This window comes from Odontomachus brunneus, unplaced genomic scaffold (assembly GCF_010583005.1).
Source record: "Odontomachus brunneus isolate Ranch 3 - 2012 unplaced genomic scaffold, Obru_v1 Obru_scaffold_058, whole genome shotgun sequence".
Classification (NCBI taxonomy): Eukaryota; Metazoa; Arthropoda; class Insecta; order Hymenoptera; family Formicidae; genus Odontomachus; species Odontomachus brunneus.
Genome location: NW_022639508.1, coordinates 589,805 through 608,288, shown reverse-complemented (window position 1 = coordinate 608,288; position 18,484 = coordinate 589,805). Strand labels below are relative to the sequence as shown.

General features: G+C 48.9%; 1 protein-coding gene across 3 annotated transcripts in view; it reads left to right on the top strand.

Annotated features, from left to right (window-relative positions):
• The window catches only part of LOC116845846 (uncharacterized protein KIAA1522-like), a 280,571-nt gene that overhangs the window by 37,195 nt on the left and 224,892 nt on the right, over nt 1-18,484 (top strand). For all 3 annotated transcript variants that reach the window (XM_032819006.1, XM_032819008.1, XM_032819005.1), the window contains one exon: nt 9,465-9,601. In XM_032819006.1, coding sequence (XP_032674897.1) covers nt 9,465-9,601 — 137 coding nt within the window. The remainder of the gene's footprint in view (nt 1-9,464; nt 9,602-18,484) is intronic.

The window sequence follows — 18,484 nt, the reverse complement described above, 5'->3', positions numbered from 1 at the left end:
AGAGAGAGAGAGAGAGAGAGAGAGAGAGAGAGAGAGAGAGAGAGAGAGAGAGAGAGAGAGAGCCGATGTCAGCCCGTCTAAACTTCGGACCCGCGCGAAGGGAAGAGCAAAGCGAGGCGAGCCTCCCTTTCTCCCGTGAGGAGAAAGGGGCGGCATTGAATTCGCGCAAAACCGGCGGCCATGACCCCGATTCGGCAGGTGCACTTCCTACCGAGATCGTTCCGGCGATAACTGTCGATCGTCCATCATTTCGCGGTCGTGTCGGCCGTTACGTGCGCGCCACGTTATCCACGGCAACATTGTAGAAAGTCACAGTGAAAGCGATACAAAATTTGATACGGCGAATATCGCACTCGGGGAAGCGAGCGCGTACTTGCGCGCAGACCATCGCGCACGCTTCTTGCCGCCGCGATTCATTCCGCAAACGTGACCGCTCGCGCTCGGAGACGCGCGAAACGCTTTCCGCGCCGCTCCTCCCGAAGACGAGCCTGAAGTGTATCGCGCTCTCGGTTTCTCGCTGACTTCTGTGACCTCGAACGCGCGTTGCACTCTGAAATCGAGGAATTCATCACGATTTGCACCAATTAAAAACTTTCCCGCGAAGAAGTAAGCGGAGCGCTCTTCTTCTTCTTTTCCTCTCTCTCTATCTCTCTCTCTCTCTCTCTCTCTGACTCCTGCGCGATGATCAGTCACTCCCGCTTGAGTTTCGTTCCTCGGGCTCGGGGCTTCCAAACGATCCGCGGACGATTTGATCGATGTTGTCCTTCCTCCGCGGTAGCGGCGCATTCTCACCCCTTCCCTACGGGACGTCCGTCGAGTCCTTCCTTAATGCGTCCTTGATGAGAGGCAACCTCGTGAGAGGCCGCCGCGGCCACCCTTGCCTCGATTACCTGCCTTATCGATGCCAGCGATTATTTCGCTCGTCACGTTCGTCATCGTCTCTGCGGGTCACCGGGCTGGTAGCTTTTTATCTGCCAACCAGCGCCGCGGAGGCGCGCGCTCCGGCGAACCCGAGGACGATAATTCCTCAGAAGGGCGCGCACTACCGTCCCCGGGTATTACCGTCTCTCTCTTTCTTTCTTTTTTCTCTTTGCCGGGCCGTGCGGCTCGCTGTAATCTACCGGTGAAGAGCGATATTTCGCAAGCCGCGTGTGCACGTCATCATGCAGCCGTGACGGACAGATTCCCGACGCAGAAGCCGAAGAGGAGCTCGAAACGCTCCCGAATGAATCTCGCGGAGGCGACCGACTGATGCGATATTGAGACGCTTATGACGATCTCATGACGATCATTCTCGATATTTCCCATCGCGACGCATCGACGCGCCGATGCATCAAATCGCAAGCGGTGAAAATTGAAAAATCACGCTGGAAACCAGCTGCTCGCGTAACGTTTGTTATTTCACAAAAGGCAGGAAGATCCGGCTCTCTTTTGCACGACCGGCCTTAGCCCACATAGAATCTTGGTCGGCACGTAAAAATATCTCAGAGAACGCGACACTTGCGGCGCTTTTTGTCCCGAGTCTTCGACGCGGCGTCCAGGTGAGCTCTCGTTCGGCGAGCCGCGCGGCAAAAATCACGAAACAACCGGCTCGCGCGCGCACCCGCTCTAACGGGCGAGAAGAGCGGCGAGTCCAGGAGTGCAACAGCGGCGCGATGGAAGGAGAGCGTAGATCGTATGCACCACGTCGAAAAGGCTCGTGTGTTACTCTAAAAGGCTAGCCGCCGCTAGCGCAGAGTGGCGCGAAGGGGGCCTCGCGACATTAGAGCCACATTAACGCGCGCACTCGTCGGCCAGCTGGTACCCTATCGGGTCAGCTAATTACATGCCGATTCCGAGAGATCACTCGTACAATATCGTGTCGACATAGCGTTCTCCTCGTCGCCGGACAACAGTCGCGGTCGGCTCCACCGAGTGGCGACTCCAAGTGGAAACGCGTCTTCGCGATACATCGGCGATTTTCTACAAAGTTGCCGCCCGCGACGCATCGTCGTAGTGGTGGCGGTGACCGCGTTTAGATCAGCGCTGGGGACATCGATCGATTAAAATATTCTTTAACCAAAGTAATCGGCGAATCTATAATCGAAATCAATTAATCGTCACATATAAAATAACGAGTAAGTTCATCGATTGAGAAAATTAATTTTTAGTCAAACTCGATTGATTATACACTGATTAGTAATTAATCTCACCAGTGAAATCATTCGTGAATACATATATAGCGATTGATTAATTCTGATAGTCGAACAAGATTATCTTAGTCGAACAAGATTTTCATCGATTAATGCCCAATATTGGTTTAGATATTGATACTTAATTTATGCCTTCATGAACTTTTATACAGCGGATAACACGTGATTTCATCGACTTTGATAATGTCAATCGATGTATTTTTTTAATTTAATTGCTGGTTTTTTTTATTCATTGTGGGTAACTATATTTCATTTGAGATCAAACATAGCCAATAGGCTATACATTTTGACACGCTTTCTTCGAGATGATTACTGAACAATGCAAATTAAAATCGTTACAACAGACAGATTCTTTCGCACCTTTGCGCACGTTGTAACAGTCGGAACGCATTGAATCGGCCCCAGCACTCATCGGGTGAGCTTTCGCGAAAAGGTTTCGCCGGTTACACGCTGCCAATGGGCCGCGAGTGCTCGCGCGAGTGCTGCTAATCGCCCGCTACTCGCGAATAACACCGACTCGATTTACGGCCGACTTGCTCCAAGGCTCCCGCGATCGGCCTGTTTGGTAGTCGCTTCAGTGGATTCGAAACCGGTGCTTTTGTCTTCGCGATCGCGATCGAGCGCGGGTGGTATAGTTTATGCGACGGCAGTGCATTGCATACCTGTCTGATGCGTGCAGGATTAATTAGACGTTACGAAATCGCGGCATGCAGCCACGATAGATGCAATTCGCCGCGGCTTGTGTATTTATTTCTCACATGCAGTTGTTGGCTCGTGAATTGCGCGACCCGTTGCGACTTTGATCACCTGGACGCGAGTCGCGAATAGCTCGAGAATCTCTCTTCGGAGACTCGCATTCTTACAAAGTGTTCAGATTTCCCAGCCTCAAATTCGGGACACTTCGTAAATGTGTGAAATGAAGGGAGGGGTAAAAAAATTATTGAAAATTATTTATATGCATATAAAAAATAATTAAATAACAATGAAGGCTTGCTACATACAGTAAAAATGGAAATTATTGTTAATGTGGAGATTATTATTAATGAAACTGTTGTTATTCTTATTTAAAATGCAGAAGAAACAAAGCTACTGTATGTACCAGAGCTGTGAATTTCCTTGAGAAAGTCTTTCTTTATCAGAAACACTTTAAGAATCCTTCTCTAAACTGAAATAAGTCGGAACGGTTTGGACAAGTCGGCGTTCCAGACAGGATTCGAGAAAAATTCGTGACAAAGGATGAAAAATCGGAACTATTTCGGTAAAAACGGGATGTCTGGTCACCTTAATATTCAGCGATTATCGTTACACGAGAATGTTGCGCGTTACACGTTTAATTCGCTCCGAATAAAGAATTCCGTGACAAAGTGCACGATTAATCGGGCCCGGAGACGACGTGATTTTGCAAATTTCAGGGAATCACGAGATGAAATAATTTATTTCGGTGCTTAAGGCGCGCTTCGTTTCGATTAATTCCCTACTCCTACACCCTGATCGCGACGGGTTTACGACGAAAAGCTCGCGAGTGGTATTAACCGGCCGCACGTAACCGGTCGTAGGCGCGATCGTAATTCTCTACGTCACGAAGGGGATCCGCGGCGAGATTTGTTCGTCCCGCTGAAACACGCCGATCCCAACGTAGCTCGCAGCTGTTACCAGCGGGAGCTCCCCGGGTACCTATTTGAGGAAGGCGTATTCATTCGTAGCCGCGCTCTCGACTCCCACTGCGCGTCCAAGGAATCCGAATGTCGAGGTGCGCGCGCTCGTGTGTCCTCGTGGAACAAAGAACCGTCGCTCGTTACGGCGCATTTTAATTAATTAAAGCCTGGCTTTCACTCTTTCTTTCTTTTTCTCTCTCGCGGCGACAAGAAATATATCCGCCGCGCGTCGGCGGCAAGGAAGGAAAACGAGAATCCGCGCCTACCGAATGGTCGGTGAATGGCTCTTTTAAGGCTCCTAGTCTTATTGTTGCGGAACCTTGAATTGATGATGTCAGAAGCGAGAGAATGTATGGCAAAAAAAATTCTTGCATGTCATTTCCAAATAAAAAGATGTTTGTATGAAAGAACACTTGAGATCGCTTAAGCATGCTTGTCAAATGCTCCGAAAACTATCTCTTTTTCCCTTGACAGTCAATAACCAGTCTTACAATTAACGTGGCAAACTCATGAGGAAAGAGGAAGGTTGCATATCATGTTAATTTTACGATTATTCATTGGTTGTCAAGGGAAAAAGGGGGTAGCTTTCGAAGCATCTTACAAGTAGGAAAAAACGTTCAGCAGCCAGTACTCATTACAGTTTTCGATATCCTTGCTTGAATTCTATCAAGTAGTAAGGTGCAAAGGGATTTATTAATTATTCCTTAATTATTTAGCAATTATTGTTTATATATTGTTTATTCTTTTTCTCATGTACACCTTAATATTTTATAATATCTGCGCAAGAATGCCGACTACTGGACGTTTTCTCCTATTTTTAAACGATCTGAAGTGTTTTTTCATACAAATATCTTTTCGCTTAAAAATAGCGCGCCAGAATTTTGGACACGCTCTCTTAAAATGAATCAGCGAATAGTCACTGATATTATTTATAATTATAGCACTGAGCAGTTTCAGTGCTATACTTATAACTGCAAATCAGTGTATATTCACTGCTTTCAATGTTTCATTGATTCACTTTAATAGAACGCATTTTGTCGTTTTTGACGTGATGAGTCCGGGCTTCCGCAGCAGTGGGACCAGGAGACTCGAGAAGCATCGAGAAATCACAAAGTCGATGTGAAGGCTCAGCTGCTGCCAAGAGCGCGCGTACCGTTTTACCCCGTCGCGATTAACCGACTATCGTAGCGAATTGAAAAATGGCCGTTGGAGGTAATTATCCCAGCGAGAGCGCTTGTCGTTTCTCGAGTAACTTCTCTTCTTCGATTCCGAGACGGAAAGCAAGTCTCGGCTGAACTTCACTCAACTTTAGCTGATGCTTCTGGGAAAGAGAGCCGGGATGCGTGGTAGTTTCTCTCTTCTTTCGCGCTTAATGCGTTCCGTTCCGAGACTTTCGGACGATAATGCATCTTCGTAAGTCCAGTGTGGACGTCATGGTCCCTTTGCGCTATTACCGAGCGATGTCCCCGAGAGCGAGTCGGTGAGCGTGCGGCAACCTCGACAAATCTTTTCTACCCGAGTCGAGTGCGCCGGTTTGTAATGGCAAACACGCTTGCGAGTCTGTCTTCGGCTTCTCGCGAAAACTGTCGGCCGTTGTCGTCGCCGTTGCAAGCCGCTGATGACACTCTACAGCACTCGAGTGCCGGGCCGCTGTGTTGCGGTGCTTAGTTTTCTCGAAGAGGGTCGACCCTCGTCGTCGTCGTCGTCGTCGTCGTCATCGTCATCGTCGTTGTCCTCGTCGTCGTCGTCGTCGTCGTCGTCGTCGTCGTCGTGATCGCCGTCGTGGTCGTCTTTCTCGTCGGCGCTGTCGACGAGGAGGAGGAGGATGACGACGATGGTGATTACGACGTTCTTCTTCTTCTCTCTTCGGCAATTACAGCTCGAGTGGCACCGTAAGAGACAGGTGGTAAGCTGCATCGGGTCGTCCGCGCCATCTTTGACTTCCTTCTCTTTCGCCTTCTTTTTCGTCGTATCCCCGGTAAATTTATGACAGGATATATATTGCAGTATTTATCCCCCAGCCAGGAGATAACCACTCGGCTCTTTGATGGCCCGTTTTAAGTCATCGTTCTTCTTAATTAATTATTCTCTAGCTACCAGTGTTATACCGGCAAAATTTACCGCTCCGCGATCAATCCGGCATCTGCTCGTTCGCTCGCTTGTGCGCGGACATACCCCGGCGTGTAGTATCGTATAGTATCGTATAGTGTGCTTTCTAACTTTCCTGATCCCCTTCTGATATCAGCGACCAGCAAAATTACTCCCTGAATCTCCATCTCTGAAACGTACTTCAATTCGAAGAAAAATCATTTTCACCGTCGCTCTATGTCCATTGTCGCGTTTGCACGGCGGGGGGACGCGTGTTCTGCCTATAAATACTCGTATCTAACTGAATCTCGCCTATCTGTAATGAACTTTCCGCGATCGCGCGTCGAGTAAACTGACAGCCGTGCGGAAGCCGGCAGTCGATAAACGCACGATCGTACGAACTCCCCGTAGCACCGGAGATTAACACTATATTAAACCGCGATATCGCCAGTGGCCACTTTAGAGCGCGATCAATAAAACGGAATCTACGGGGAATCTCCCTCTATATAGCTCGTTCTCTCACTTCGGCAAGCACTACGTGCAAACGCTTCCAATGGCGACCACGATACCGCCAACGACGACGACGACGACGACGACGAGCGGGCGGCGCGATTCGCGGATCGTGAACAGCGAAGGAAACTCGATGCGAGATCTTGGTCGTCAAGGGCTGCGGATAATCGACTTAACGACGAGGCTTAACGACTTCGCGGTAACGGTTTTCGCCGGGCGTCCCTCTCGTCGCCGCCGTCGTCGCCGTCGCCGCTTGAGTATTACGATCCGCGGGAATTCTAAACTCGGGCCCGTCTCTCCCTCGGCCGAGGGAACGCGATCGAAGAGACTCGGGGCCTCTATAATGCACGGGCGACACCGCCATACGTGTCACGGGGGAATCGATCCGATCCGGTTGTAAGCTGACCTAACCATAAGTCCGCCGCGGATCGAGTGTGTGCTCTCGTCGGACCAGAGCGAGAGCGCCTCGACTCTCCGCATGCGGGAAAGCCGAATAAAAATACGCGGGGTCCTGATCCGCGCTGCTTAAAGGCTCGAGAACCCGTTGACACCTCGCATCCTCCTCACGAAGGTGACAGCCGACCGCGATTTCGATCTCTTCGACGTCGGCGGGCGGGGTCGTTGATCCCGTCACGATGAATTACGATATAACGTCTGAATTTGTCCCATGAGATCGGACAATTTTTTTTCGGGCAAGAAATCTCGCTTACCTATGTCCGTGTTATTAAATTATTAGAACGATATATGTTATGTCATACATATTGTGTTGCAACAATTGTGTCTGTTTCTGACTCGAAATTTTCATCCTGTTTTCGATCCCAATATTCCATTTAACGCCTACTATTCTATTTAATTCTATTAGTTTTGTTGAAAGGTTCTCTTTAGAATCTACATGTGGCATTTTGTACGTTTGCTGCCATTTGGAAGCACTAAGTAGGATTTCAGTTTCCATATGTATACATATACTGATTCTTCAGAGTATACAGATATTAGAAAGTTTAGGCGCAAAATAGGAATGAAAATTCGATTCGTGTTACATAATGCGTAAAAAAAATACAAGGTCTATTTGGAGAGAGACCTTCATATAAACTGTAGTAGCGAGTATGATAAGGATTGTTTGTTTGCGAGCATATAACATGAAGGGGGAAGATTTATTAATAAAGTCGCATGAAGCTATGAGAACAAAATTACAAGTAAGTGTCTCGCGTGACTTCCTCACTCAGCTAGTCGTCTGCCAACGGGCGTTATCCGTCTATTTAGTCTACGCGGTAGCGTTATTTTCGGCGTCGGCCCAGCTAACGAGCTGTCTGAGTGGGGAGCCTTGCTGCAAAGGACGATAATTTGCGGTATTTGCTTATGAGTTTATCGACTCGTTGTCGCGACGCGCAAGTCGTCGGCGAACGAAACGTCGTTAGAAATTTGTCGTCGACCCGCTCGTCGATCATTCTCTCCTCTCATCCATCGTTCGTGCTTAGTCGCGCGAACACGCGCAGGTGCCGCTCGTTTGTTGACGCCTTCGATACGGCGCTTACCGGACCGGCTGGCATGATATGCGAGAATTGTCGGAGAAGCCTAGAAAGATGGCGATCGGTCATTCCGATCGCGGAGCTGTGATGTTGATGACTCGTCCTGGCCGGAGCAGCAGGAGGACTCGGCGCCGCGTCGCGCCGCATCGCGTCCTCAGCTTCTTGGACGGATTCTCGTTTCGTTGCTCTTACGAAATCGGCCGATTTAATTATAACGCTTATCAGACATGCCGGACGCGCGGTTTTAATGAGCACCTGCGAGAGACATCCGGGTTCAATCTGGGCGGCGGGCGATACTTTTTCTCCCCCATATACGCGCAGCACAAATAATTGAGGTTTTACCAGTCGTGATTATCGGCTGTCACGCGAAGCGCCAGAAAGAATTGCGCGGAATTCTCGGGAAGAAAGCCTCGCCGGCCCCTCGCCTCTCCTCTCCTTAGTCTCCCCTTCTCTCTCTTTCTCTCTCTCTTTCGCTTCTCGCGCTGTTTTACACCGTGTCATTACAGATCTAACTTTGCCGGTCGTTCAATTGATTGTAACGCCTCGCGCAGGCGATCCCTCCTCTGTCCCCGTCGTTGCGCATTGTAGCGTGTATCGTACGCGATCGTTTTATCTAATTACATGTATCGCGGTGTGTATGTGCTATCAGCTGGCTTCTTGCACGTCCGCGGCAGCGACGGCGCATTAGTTTGACGAGCGCGTCGTCATTGCCGAGCTCTATTTTCAAACGGGATCGAACCGGTTCGTAACGGTTTGCTTAATTTCGCGTGGCATGCCTACGTGACAATGAACTCTCCTCCGTGAAATTCTGGGTTGCCATCGGTGGCGGCCTCGTCGCCGGCGGCAACACTTTTCTGCAACGATAAGATAACGATCGCACGGCGCTTTGTTAGCAAATTTTTTCACGGAAACCCTGTGCGAGCCAAGTAAATATATAACGCATAATTTGTTTCTAGTTGCGCGCGCACAACTTTTCTTAATCTCAATAATTGCGAGGCACAAACGCCCACTGTTGCTATTAATGACGAAATCATGCAGATGATACACTTATTCTATAGCATAATTATTGTCCTTCGCCTACATTGCGCGTGCACATTCGTGTGTTCCAATTATAGAAAATAAGGTGGTTAGCACGACGCGTGCTGTAATTAGTGATTCACGTAACTGCATATAGCTTACATTATATGTAATAATGTAATTACATATAATCTTACATGATCGCGTGTAGCGCCGTTGTAATGCGCTCACTAATACGGCTATTTATTTAATTCCTCATTTACCCGTCAGCGGCTTCGATATCGTTTAATCGATCACCGATACGTCACCGCGATCGGCATTCCACGCTCTCGACGAGGAAGCGTTCCGTTTCTCTCGCGACTGGTGTGTGATGCGCGTTCCCTCCACGTTTTCGAGATTTCTCCTTGCGCGATTTTAGACACACGTGTTCCCCTTGTTGTATCTAATAACGTTCTCCATTTGCTTTCTGATTTCAGGGATCGTGACAACCTGGCGGACGGCTCGGAGCGCGACTCCCCTTGGAGTTGGGGAGGTGTCGGCGGCGGTGTCGGCCGGAAACCTCTCAGCTCCATCATCGAGCACCTGCGCACCTCCAAGAGCAGACGTCATAATGGTGAGTCGCATGCATTGAATATTTATATAATTGTTTCTCAGCCTGTGTGTTATTTCCCCGAGTCGAAACCTTGAATCTACTTGCACACCGGATATAAAGTTTATTGTTATAAAATAAAGTTTACTTTTGCGAAATAAACTTTGTACGCCACAAATGAATTTTCAAATATTTTTTGCTTTAGTTTAAGTCTTGCAAGTATTGATTTGTGCCACGAGTAACTCTTTTTGGACCGCAAGTTCCATTTTAAATTCAATTTGGCAACATTTTCTTTTCATTTTCACCTAGCTTTGTTGTCACACCGTCTTCAAATCTAGATCTCTAAAAGTCTAATCTTCTGGACTTAACGTTGAATCAAAATTTCGACTCGGTTTCTTCCCTTCTGTCCTCTCTTGAGCGTTTTGCTCATCTGCGAAGTGAAAGTATTTCGCTGTGTAACAATACAAGATAAAAGACTGGTCCTTATCGAAGGAGAACTTGAAATTATCTTCAAATACGAAATATCGCGGTCCCATGTCGACGCGCGTGCGTTGACTTGATTCGGAGATCACCCGAATATTATTCTCCGCTGAAAAAATACTATAAAGTTAATTATTCCAAATTACCGTTCTCCCATCCGAAGCTTTTTACGTCCGCCATAACGATTGTATCGCGAGCGAGAAAATTTGTCGGCGCACCCATCGTTAAATCCGACGATGTCTTTATCAGCCCACCTATGAAATAATATCCGCGATAACGACACGGACCACACCGTGTGTCTCTCGAGATACGTGCGGTCAAGCGTTAAAAATTGTACGGTATTAACGGCACGTGCGTTATTATAGTTGCACGTGCGTTATTATAGTTGCACAATATCGATTAAAGGATCAACGGGGCGCAACAATCGGTCGGTGCTCGTCGATACTTCTCGGGCATTATCGAGCGTCACGCGCGAGTAGAGAAAGACTATCTATGCGGGAACAGAGGCTCGTCCGCTCAAATGTACCGTAGATACACCTCGAGTCTTCGTTAGTGCACGCATACCTGCTCAAAGCAGCGAGAACGAATTCACGGGGGCGATTCATGCGAAAAATCATCGTGACGATCTCGCGGACGTGCGCGGAATAATCCGCGAAGAGATCCCCGGCACGCTTAATCCGCGCACGAAGGGAACGGAGGATGGCGCGGATACGAACGCTATTAGGAGTAATGAGCCCGTCTATGCTATAAACACGACGATAATGATCGGCCGCGCGCTCTCGTAACGACAATAAATAATCAGCGAAATATCGGCCAACAAAACGCAAAGGATTCGTTCCTTTGACGGCGGCGCGGCGCATCGCGTCGCGTTCGCTCGCTCTCGTTGGGGAACGAACGGCGAGTCCGCCGAGTCGCCGTGATGTCTTCATCCCGGGTAATTAGAGGCACGGATGCGCGTAAGCGGGACGTATATCGCGTATACACAAGTCGTCGTAGCGTGTGTGCGCGCCGATTCTCTCGAGTGAAACGAGTGTCTCCTCCGCGGCCTTTTCCACGTCGCGACTCCCGTCGGTATCCTGATGGAAGCACGCGATGGAACAGAGGACGCGAAGGGTCAGGGGGTGGGAAGGGAGCGAGACTCCTCGTAGGGACATCACGGTAGCATTATATCGGTGGCAGGGCGAACGTAGGGAAGCGGGCATCGCGGACGCCGCGGCGCGTGAGGAGTTTATTACGACCTTGGCGAGGAGGAGATTTCAAGCAGAGGAGATAAAGTACAATTATAGGCGGACGTGCAGCCGGTGCACCGGTAGTAATGACGGTAATAACAGTATCGCCGTGGCGACGGTTATGTTAAAAGTAATAACGATGATATCGTCGCTACTAATAATCGAGGTGGAGGCAGAGCTCGCGAAATGTCATCGCGTGTCGGGAAGAAGGAGTAAATGCGGGCTGACGCCTTGACAATAGCAGCGGCACGTTGTCGTCGTTCACCCAAGCAGAAGGGGAAAAGGAAAGAAAAGTCGACAGCGAAGACCGTTATAGAAATTCAAGGAGATGGGTAAAACACGTAGCGCAACGCTACAAGTGACGTGAGAACTTTAACGGAAGAATAGAGAGTAGTGCGTGGGACGGTTACGAGAGATTTACGTCAAACGCGTAACCTGAGGAAATGAAATACAAGTGACGCGATGCCAAGCGTCGTTATAGATAGACGTAATTAAAAATATATTTGTAAATGCGGAAACACAGATCGCTCGTGAAATGTCATTGACGGCAACGAGAGGCAGACGTGAACGTATGATAATGGATGTCTTCTCTCGGGAAATATTTATTTTTATAGATCCGCCAGTACCTCTGTTTAATGTGCGGTGAAAACAAACCGCGCGCGGTGCGATATCCCGCGGTTTCGAGATCGACCAGGCGAATCGCGAAGCATAACAAAGGCGATACGACAGACAGACGGGAGGAGGCAGCCGTCGTGCGCTTGACGGGGTAAGATCTCGACGTCAATCGCGATTACGGGATGAGTTTTCAGCGCGCGTCTCATTAGCCCACGCCCTCATTATTACGTTATCAACGTCCCCGGGCTCGCATAATGGGCCTTGAATATATTTATAAGCGTAATCCCCGCGGCCGTGTACGAAAGCCGCGCTGCGGCCGAGCGGCTGTCTGTCTGTCTGTCTGTCTCTTTCTCTCTCTCTGTCCCGGCCCGTAATAATAATCCCTATATCCTCTACATAATTGTGCCCGCGGAGGATTTATAGAGCTGGTCCGGGCTCCGATCCTATCTAACGATCTGCCCATTGAGTAGGCAGCCTAGGAGCGCGCGCGGAGATGCGCCGCCTCGGGAATGGGATTCATTCAAGAGTACGCGCGGAGAGTACTTCTCCTCTTCGTGCCGTGATAATTCCGCGTGTACGAATACCGGGCTTTTCGAGTCTCGCGCGCGAGCGACGTAACAGCCGCAGGCGTTGCAACCCGAGATCGCGATCTCCGCGAGAGCGGGATATCAGGCTTATTGAGTTCCGCGTGAATCGACGAGATAGATTCAGATCTTCCCAATCAATTCTTCCCAAGTCTTCGAAGAATTTCGCAGCACCACTATCGCGCCGAATCCTTCAGTTATAAAATACACACGGAAAAAAGAATTGATTTAATCAATCGCATGTTCGGTGAAATATGAACGAACCAGAATTCCGGTTGAAATTACCAGAACTCTGTGTTCAAGTTAACAAGATTTCCGAGCAATAGTTGCAATTTCTGATTAACTAGAAATCTTGTTAACTTATATAGAATCCTGATAATTTCAATCGGAATTTCTGGCTTGTTTATATTTCACCAGACCCAACCAAATTTTTTTTTATCTGTACACTTAATCTTTAGGTTATAATTTGCACTTTTCCTTGAAGACTTTTCCGTGAACCAGTCAAGATGACAATTTGAATTTAAAATACGGGAAACTTCTCGTACGAGAAAAAAGTTTGGTTGGATTAACCAAATTTCTGATGAAATATGAACAAACTAGAAATTCCGGTTGAATTTACCGAAATTTTGCTCAATTTAATAAGATTTCTAGTCGACTTGAACAAAATTCTGATAACTTAACCCGGAATTCTGTGGTTTCAGAAACTTTTTTCAGAAATTTGATTAATCCGACCAAACGTTTTTCTTGCGTACTGGATATGAGTCAAGTACGAACGCGAGGAGAAGGGTCTCATGGCCGCGTGGAGATCCTTTTGTCCTCGTCAACGGGTACTAGGAATTCGCGGCGCATTGGATCGATCGAGTATATTCCGGGATATAATCGCTAAGCCACGCATCGCCGGCGACGTGTCATTACACCGCACTACTTCTACACCGGATGACATCACGCCGCGTAGCTCGCCCCTTGGTAATTCCATTCTCTTTGTAACCGCTCTGTGCGCCCAATAAGGAGTTCGCGATGATCCACTGGAAACTGACGCGTCTGTCATTATCCGCGATTGCGATCCGAAACGTCATCGTGCGATCGGTCGGTCGATTCCGGCCGGAGCAGCTGCATTTCGCTTTACGGTCTCGCGTTTTCCCTCGGCGACTCTATACTGACAACGACTCCATCTTATAGTGCAACGCCGTTTCCGTAAATCATCCACTGGAGATGACGGGCGCTGTCGTTAAAAATCCTTCCTCCGCCTGTCAAGGTGGTTTGCTCGAGCGCGTTGCCTCTCCGAGCGGCGTAAATCACTCGTCTCCGGTCGAGCTGCTAATTTACATATTAATCTTCATGCCGGCAAAATTAATATGTAAATGACCATAGCCGCTACCGATTGAATGAGTCGCGAGAGTTGGCACGCGTGGGCGCGAAAGAATCGTGCTGCTGCGAGCGCGGCGCTATAAATTATCCTTATCGCGTTTGTCTACAATATTATCCCGCGACACTGTTCGCAACGTTCGCTTGGCGCTTGATAGATCCGCGCGAATCAGTGCACTTTTCTCCAACGATCCTGCCCCGTCGCGAGATATCGCATTGTGTTATGGTAATCGTTCGGTCGCAACGCGAGCGTAACGCGCGCGCTTTGAAAGCCGCGGCTTGAGCGTATCAGCGGAATTATAGTTAATAATAGCCGGGCCGTCTCTCTCGGGACCGCGCCGGTGTTCTCTCGGCTGAAACCGTCTCGTTCTTTCGCTCGACATACCCCGACGATTTCCGCGTTCGGCCGCGATCTCTTCTATTTCCGATAGACCTGTTCGGCATCCTGGAAGCGCCGATTCGACACGGCGCGGCACAGCAGCAAGAGAGCGGGTGCAACGCGCTGCGCTATCCTGTTCGCAGGATGTGCAGGGGCATACACAATTTATAATGCAATTAGAGCCTCGGATGGTAGCGCTCGGATTTATGGCAGGTAGAGAATCCGCCGCGGAGAGGCGGGAGGGAACGGACCGAGGGAAGAAGAAGAAGAAGAAGATGAGGAGGCGGAGGTGGAGGCGAAAGGGGAGGGGGAGAGAAAGGTAGAGTAGAAAGAGTGAGAGACAGAAAGGAAGAGAGAGACGGCGCGATGAACCGTCCAGACCGATACGGGGGCTGTATTCCCCGTGGAATGAGTTATATGCCTCCCGCAGTAGCCGATGCATTATTTATCGCTCGGCTTTTCATTATTTCTTCGTCGTGCACACTCACGTAGCGGGTTCGGACTCGAAACGCGCTGGCCGGCCCTGCGGTGCGCCGATAGCCAGAGTCTGTTCGTACCTTCGCGCTCGTTTATCCTGGCGATGGCCAGGAAAGGTCTCTCTGCATTTTTCTATTAGCTGCTCAAGTATCGCGAAAATTTGGGAGATATCCGACAATTGGTCAGGAATACACACCGCACACTGCATTCAAGTAAGAGTTCCTTGTTTCGAGTATTTTGTAAGTTTATTTATTCGCGAATCTGTCACAAGCTCATCGTAAGCCCTTGTGAAATTTATTCAAAATATATTCTGAATCCTAGCAAGTCCAGTATTTCGATCAATCTTCTCTTGAGTGCACGATAATGAGCCCTTTTTAAATTCGTGATGAATATATTTGGAGACATCCTTTTATCAGTGAATATTTCCTTAATGATAGTCTCTCAAAATATATCTCGAAGATATAACCATTGGATATCCTCGAACATAACCATTAAAAGAAGAAAAATAAACTGAGTAATCGTTTTTCTCTTAGCAGTAGAGTGATATTTTTCTTTTTTCTGTGTTAAGAGAAGCTTTTCAAGTTCTTAAACGTGCGGATCTTGCGCGAGGAAACGCAGGTGTCAGGCCGAACGCACGCGGATGCAAATTCGATGGGTTCAAGTGTCGCGGTGTTACATAACGGCGAACTCCCTTCCGCCCCTCTTCTCCCCTACGAGGCTCTTACGCGAACCACCTTCCGCCGGTGTTACTCGCGGAACGTGGCGCGATTTTTCCGCCTCTACGTCGGTAGTCCAGGAAAGCCTCTATTATTAAGCGCTATAACTTATGTCGGCGTTACGATGCTAATGAGGATTCCTCGCGCAACGCCGCGGTTATTTACAACGCGTATTTTTCCCATTACGTTAAACGCGGTAGCGCCTGACGCGCGCGGACTTTACGCGCGTCTTAGGAGGGGGGGACCGTCACCCTCAAGCTGTCGCTGCCTTTATCTGTATTCGTCTTCATTGATCTCGTGCTCGCGTGACTACTCCGATAAATGTCTCGTAAATTTCGTCTAACTGATCATTTTCGCGGATGTGTCTACATGTATTGACACGTTAAATCGGCGTTCTCGCCGCTCTCCGTGCGTGTGCGGAATGTCTTGGGGGTCCAACTTTCAGGTGCGTCGACAAACTCGCAGTCAATTTTTCTTGTTTTCTTTTCTGAGTTTCCAAGCGAACGAGTCTTTGCAATTTTTTTAATATTCAGCACTCAAAGTGTCCCGGTAATTAAGACTCAAATTAAAACTAAAACCAGATTTCAAGTTAGTTATGAAATGACTTATTCGACCACGAGTCTTTGATCTCTGGAGATGCTTGGCGATTTAAAATATGAATACTTGTGTCATTTTTCGTAATTTACCCTTTCATCGTGCGTAAAAGTTGGGCGATGGACTTGTAAAAGTGTCCATCCTCTTGCGCAATCTCCTGTGTTGCCTGCGACATACGTTTACGTCGTTGTTAATCGACACGTGGCCTAATCGTTACTAACGATGCGAGGGCGAAAAATAGCGACGGGAGGCGCGGTTGTTGGAGCAGAAACAAACACGCGAAATCGCCGGCGGAGCGTAACCTGGCGCGCATTATCGTGACATTAAAATCAATCGCGCGGCGAGATTAATCGCAAAGCGTGCGCGCATAAATCACTTTCGATGAGGTTCACCTTCCGTGTTTCAAGAGGCGGGGAGTCCCGATACTTCCCTCGCGAACTCCGCACGCGAGGGGGCAGTTTCTCGCTCGCACGCGCGTTCACGAAATCGAGAGCGCGGCTTTTACGGGCGATTGAAAAATCGGTAGCTGCTTTCCCGAAGAGTGAAGGTACCATGACGTCATCGGCGCGCTCCAGATAGACGAGCGTGCTGCAGAAAGAGGCACGCTTTGGTATAAGTAGCTCGGATGAGCTCTGACCTCACTTGTGCGCCACCAGGATGTCCATAGATGGTGCGCGCGCGATGAGGATAATCATTTCTCAGAGAAAAACCGCGGCCTCCGGAATATACACTCCTAAACCCTTTGATCAATCTGTAACAAATTTTGCATACTTTCCAGGAGTTATCGTTCTGCGGATAATATAGATTACATGAAACTTAGACATACATTCTACACCCTCCTCCTGATTTCATCCCTTTGATATTTGTGATAACCTGGGCGACGTCAGATAGTTTTAATTATCTAGTTGCAACTAAAACTAGGTGTGATTGCGAAAATTTAAAATGGGACATTCTATATAAGTCTGTGCTTTTTCTTCGTAGCTATATTATGAAATGTATTATGTTGTATTATGTATTATGAATATATTTTCTGAAATATTGTCACGTCTGCCCGCACGCGACCGTTTACATCCGAGGCACTCGCGTCAGGCGAATCAGCTCGACATCGACGAGATATTAGAAAGTTTCCCTCTTCCGTGGCGTTAAGGTAGACGAGCGTGCGTGATTGCGGGCGTCAAGGAGGCGAAGCCGAGCCCGAACCGTTAATCGTGAGCGTAATTACGATAATCGCTCATTGATTGCCCCGAGAACGTGCCTTCTGCACTTTCCTACCGCGTCTGGAGGTAGTGCGCGGTGCATCTGTTGCATCACGAACCGCCACGATGCTCCCGCATCGGCACAATGAAACCGGCTTGAGACGGATTGAGGACGAGATGCGCCGAGAGAAGAAATATCACGCGGCGCGTCGTCAAGTAAATAAGAAGTCGCGTCTCTTCCGCGAGTTTGTTTGTAGAAAGTGTTAATAACGTCTTCTGATCTACTTAATCGAGCATACGTGTACCTTTTGAAAAAAGAAGCCTGCCTTTTCGACATCTCTCGCTCTCTCGAGGCTCGTCGTAATATTGCGTCTATCTGTTCCCGAGTTCCGCGTACACACAGTGGCGTGATATGCTCCAGCATAACACGCATATCTTCGTTTCGACCGTGGACGTGCCGTCAAAAAATCACAGCACGGACTTCGAGCGTTAATACGTCAAACTGACCGATCCGCAACAAATCATACGCGAACTATTCCGGCGCAACGCTTGTATGCTAATTGCCTCTCGGTCGGGATCTCCGAGATGAATAATCCGTTAGACGGATCGCCTAGTACACGCGCGTGCACACACATACACACACAGGTCGGGCTGCATTCCGGATTGTTCGGCTTGCGCTTTCGTAATAGACGCAACATTCGGAACGATAAACGCAATTAATGGGGCGAAAGTTGGCCGGGCGCGCGCGGCTGTATGATTGACACCGCGATTTAACGACGTCGCTCGCGAGGGGGGCCCAACGCAAGGCAGGGGGAGAGAGTTAGAAAGAGAGAAAGAGTCGACGGCGAATAATGCGCCTATCCGCGCGCGAACGTCGCGAATAAAGACATTAATAAAGCGCTCTTCGTGACGACGACGAAGGTACGCGCGGCGAAGGATCCCGATGCAACACAATACGCACCCAGGCGGCGGGCAGCCTCGGGTAATGGATGCTGCCTCGGCCGCTGGATGCTGTTACGGACGATGGTGCCCCAGATGGTGGTGCTATCTCGGGTCTCTGATGCTCACTCGGATATACGCGTTATCGGTCAGGCAATCGTGGGGGCATCGAATAAAAACGAGCGGCCGCGCGCGCTGATACGGATGCCGCGGCGGTGCGGAGACCGGGCGGGTGAGAGATGCGGTCTTAATATAAAGTGGAGCGGAAGAACCCTCCCTCGGCGCGGTATTATCCCCCGAGAACGATGAGTCGATAATTTCCATTGTTTATCG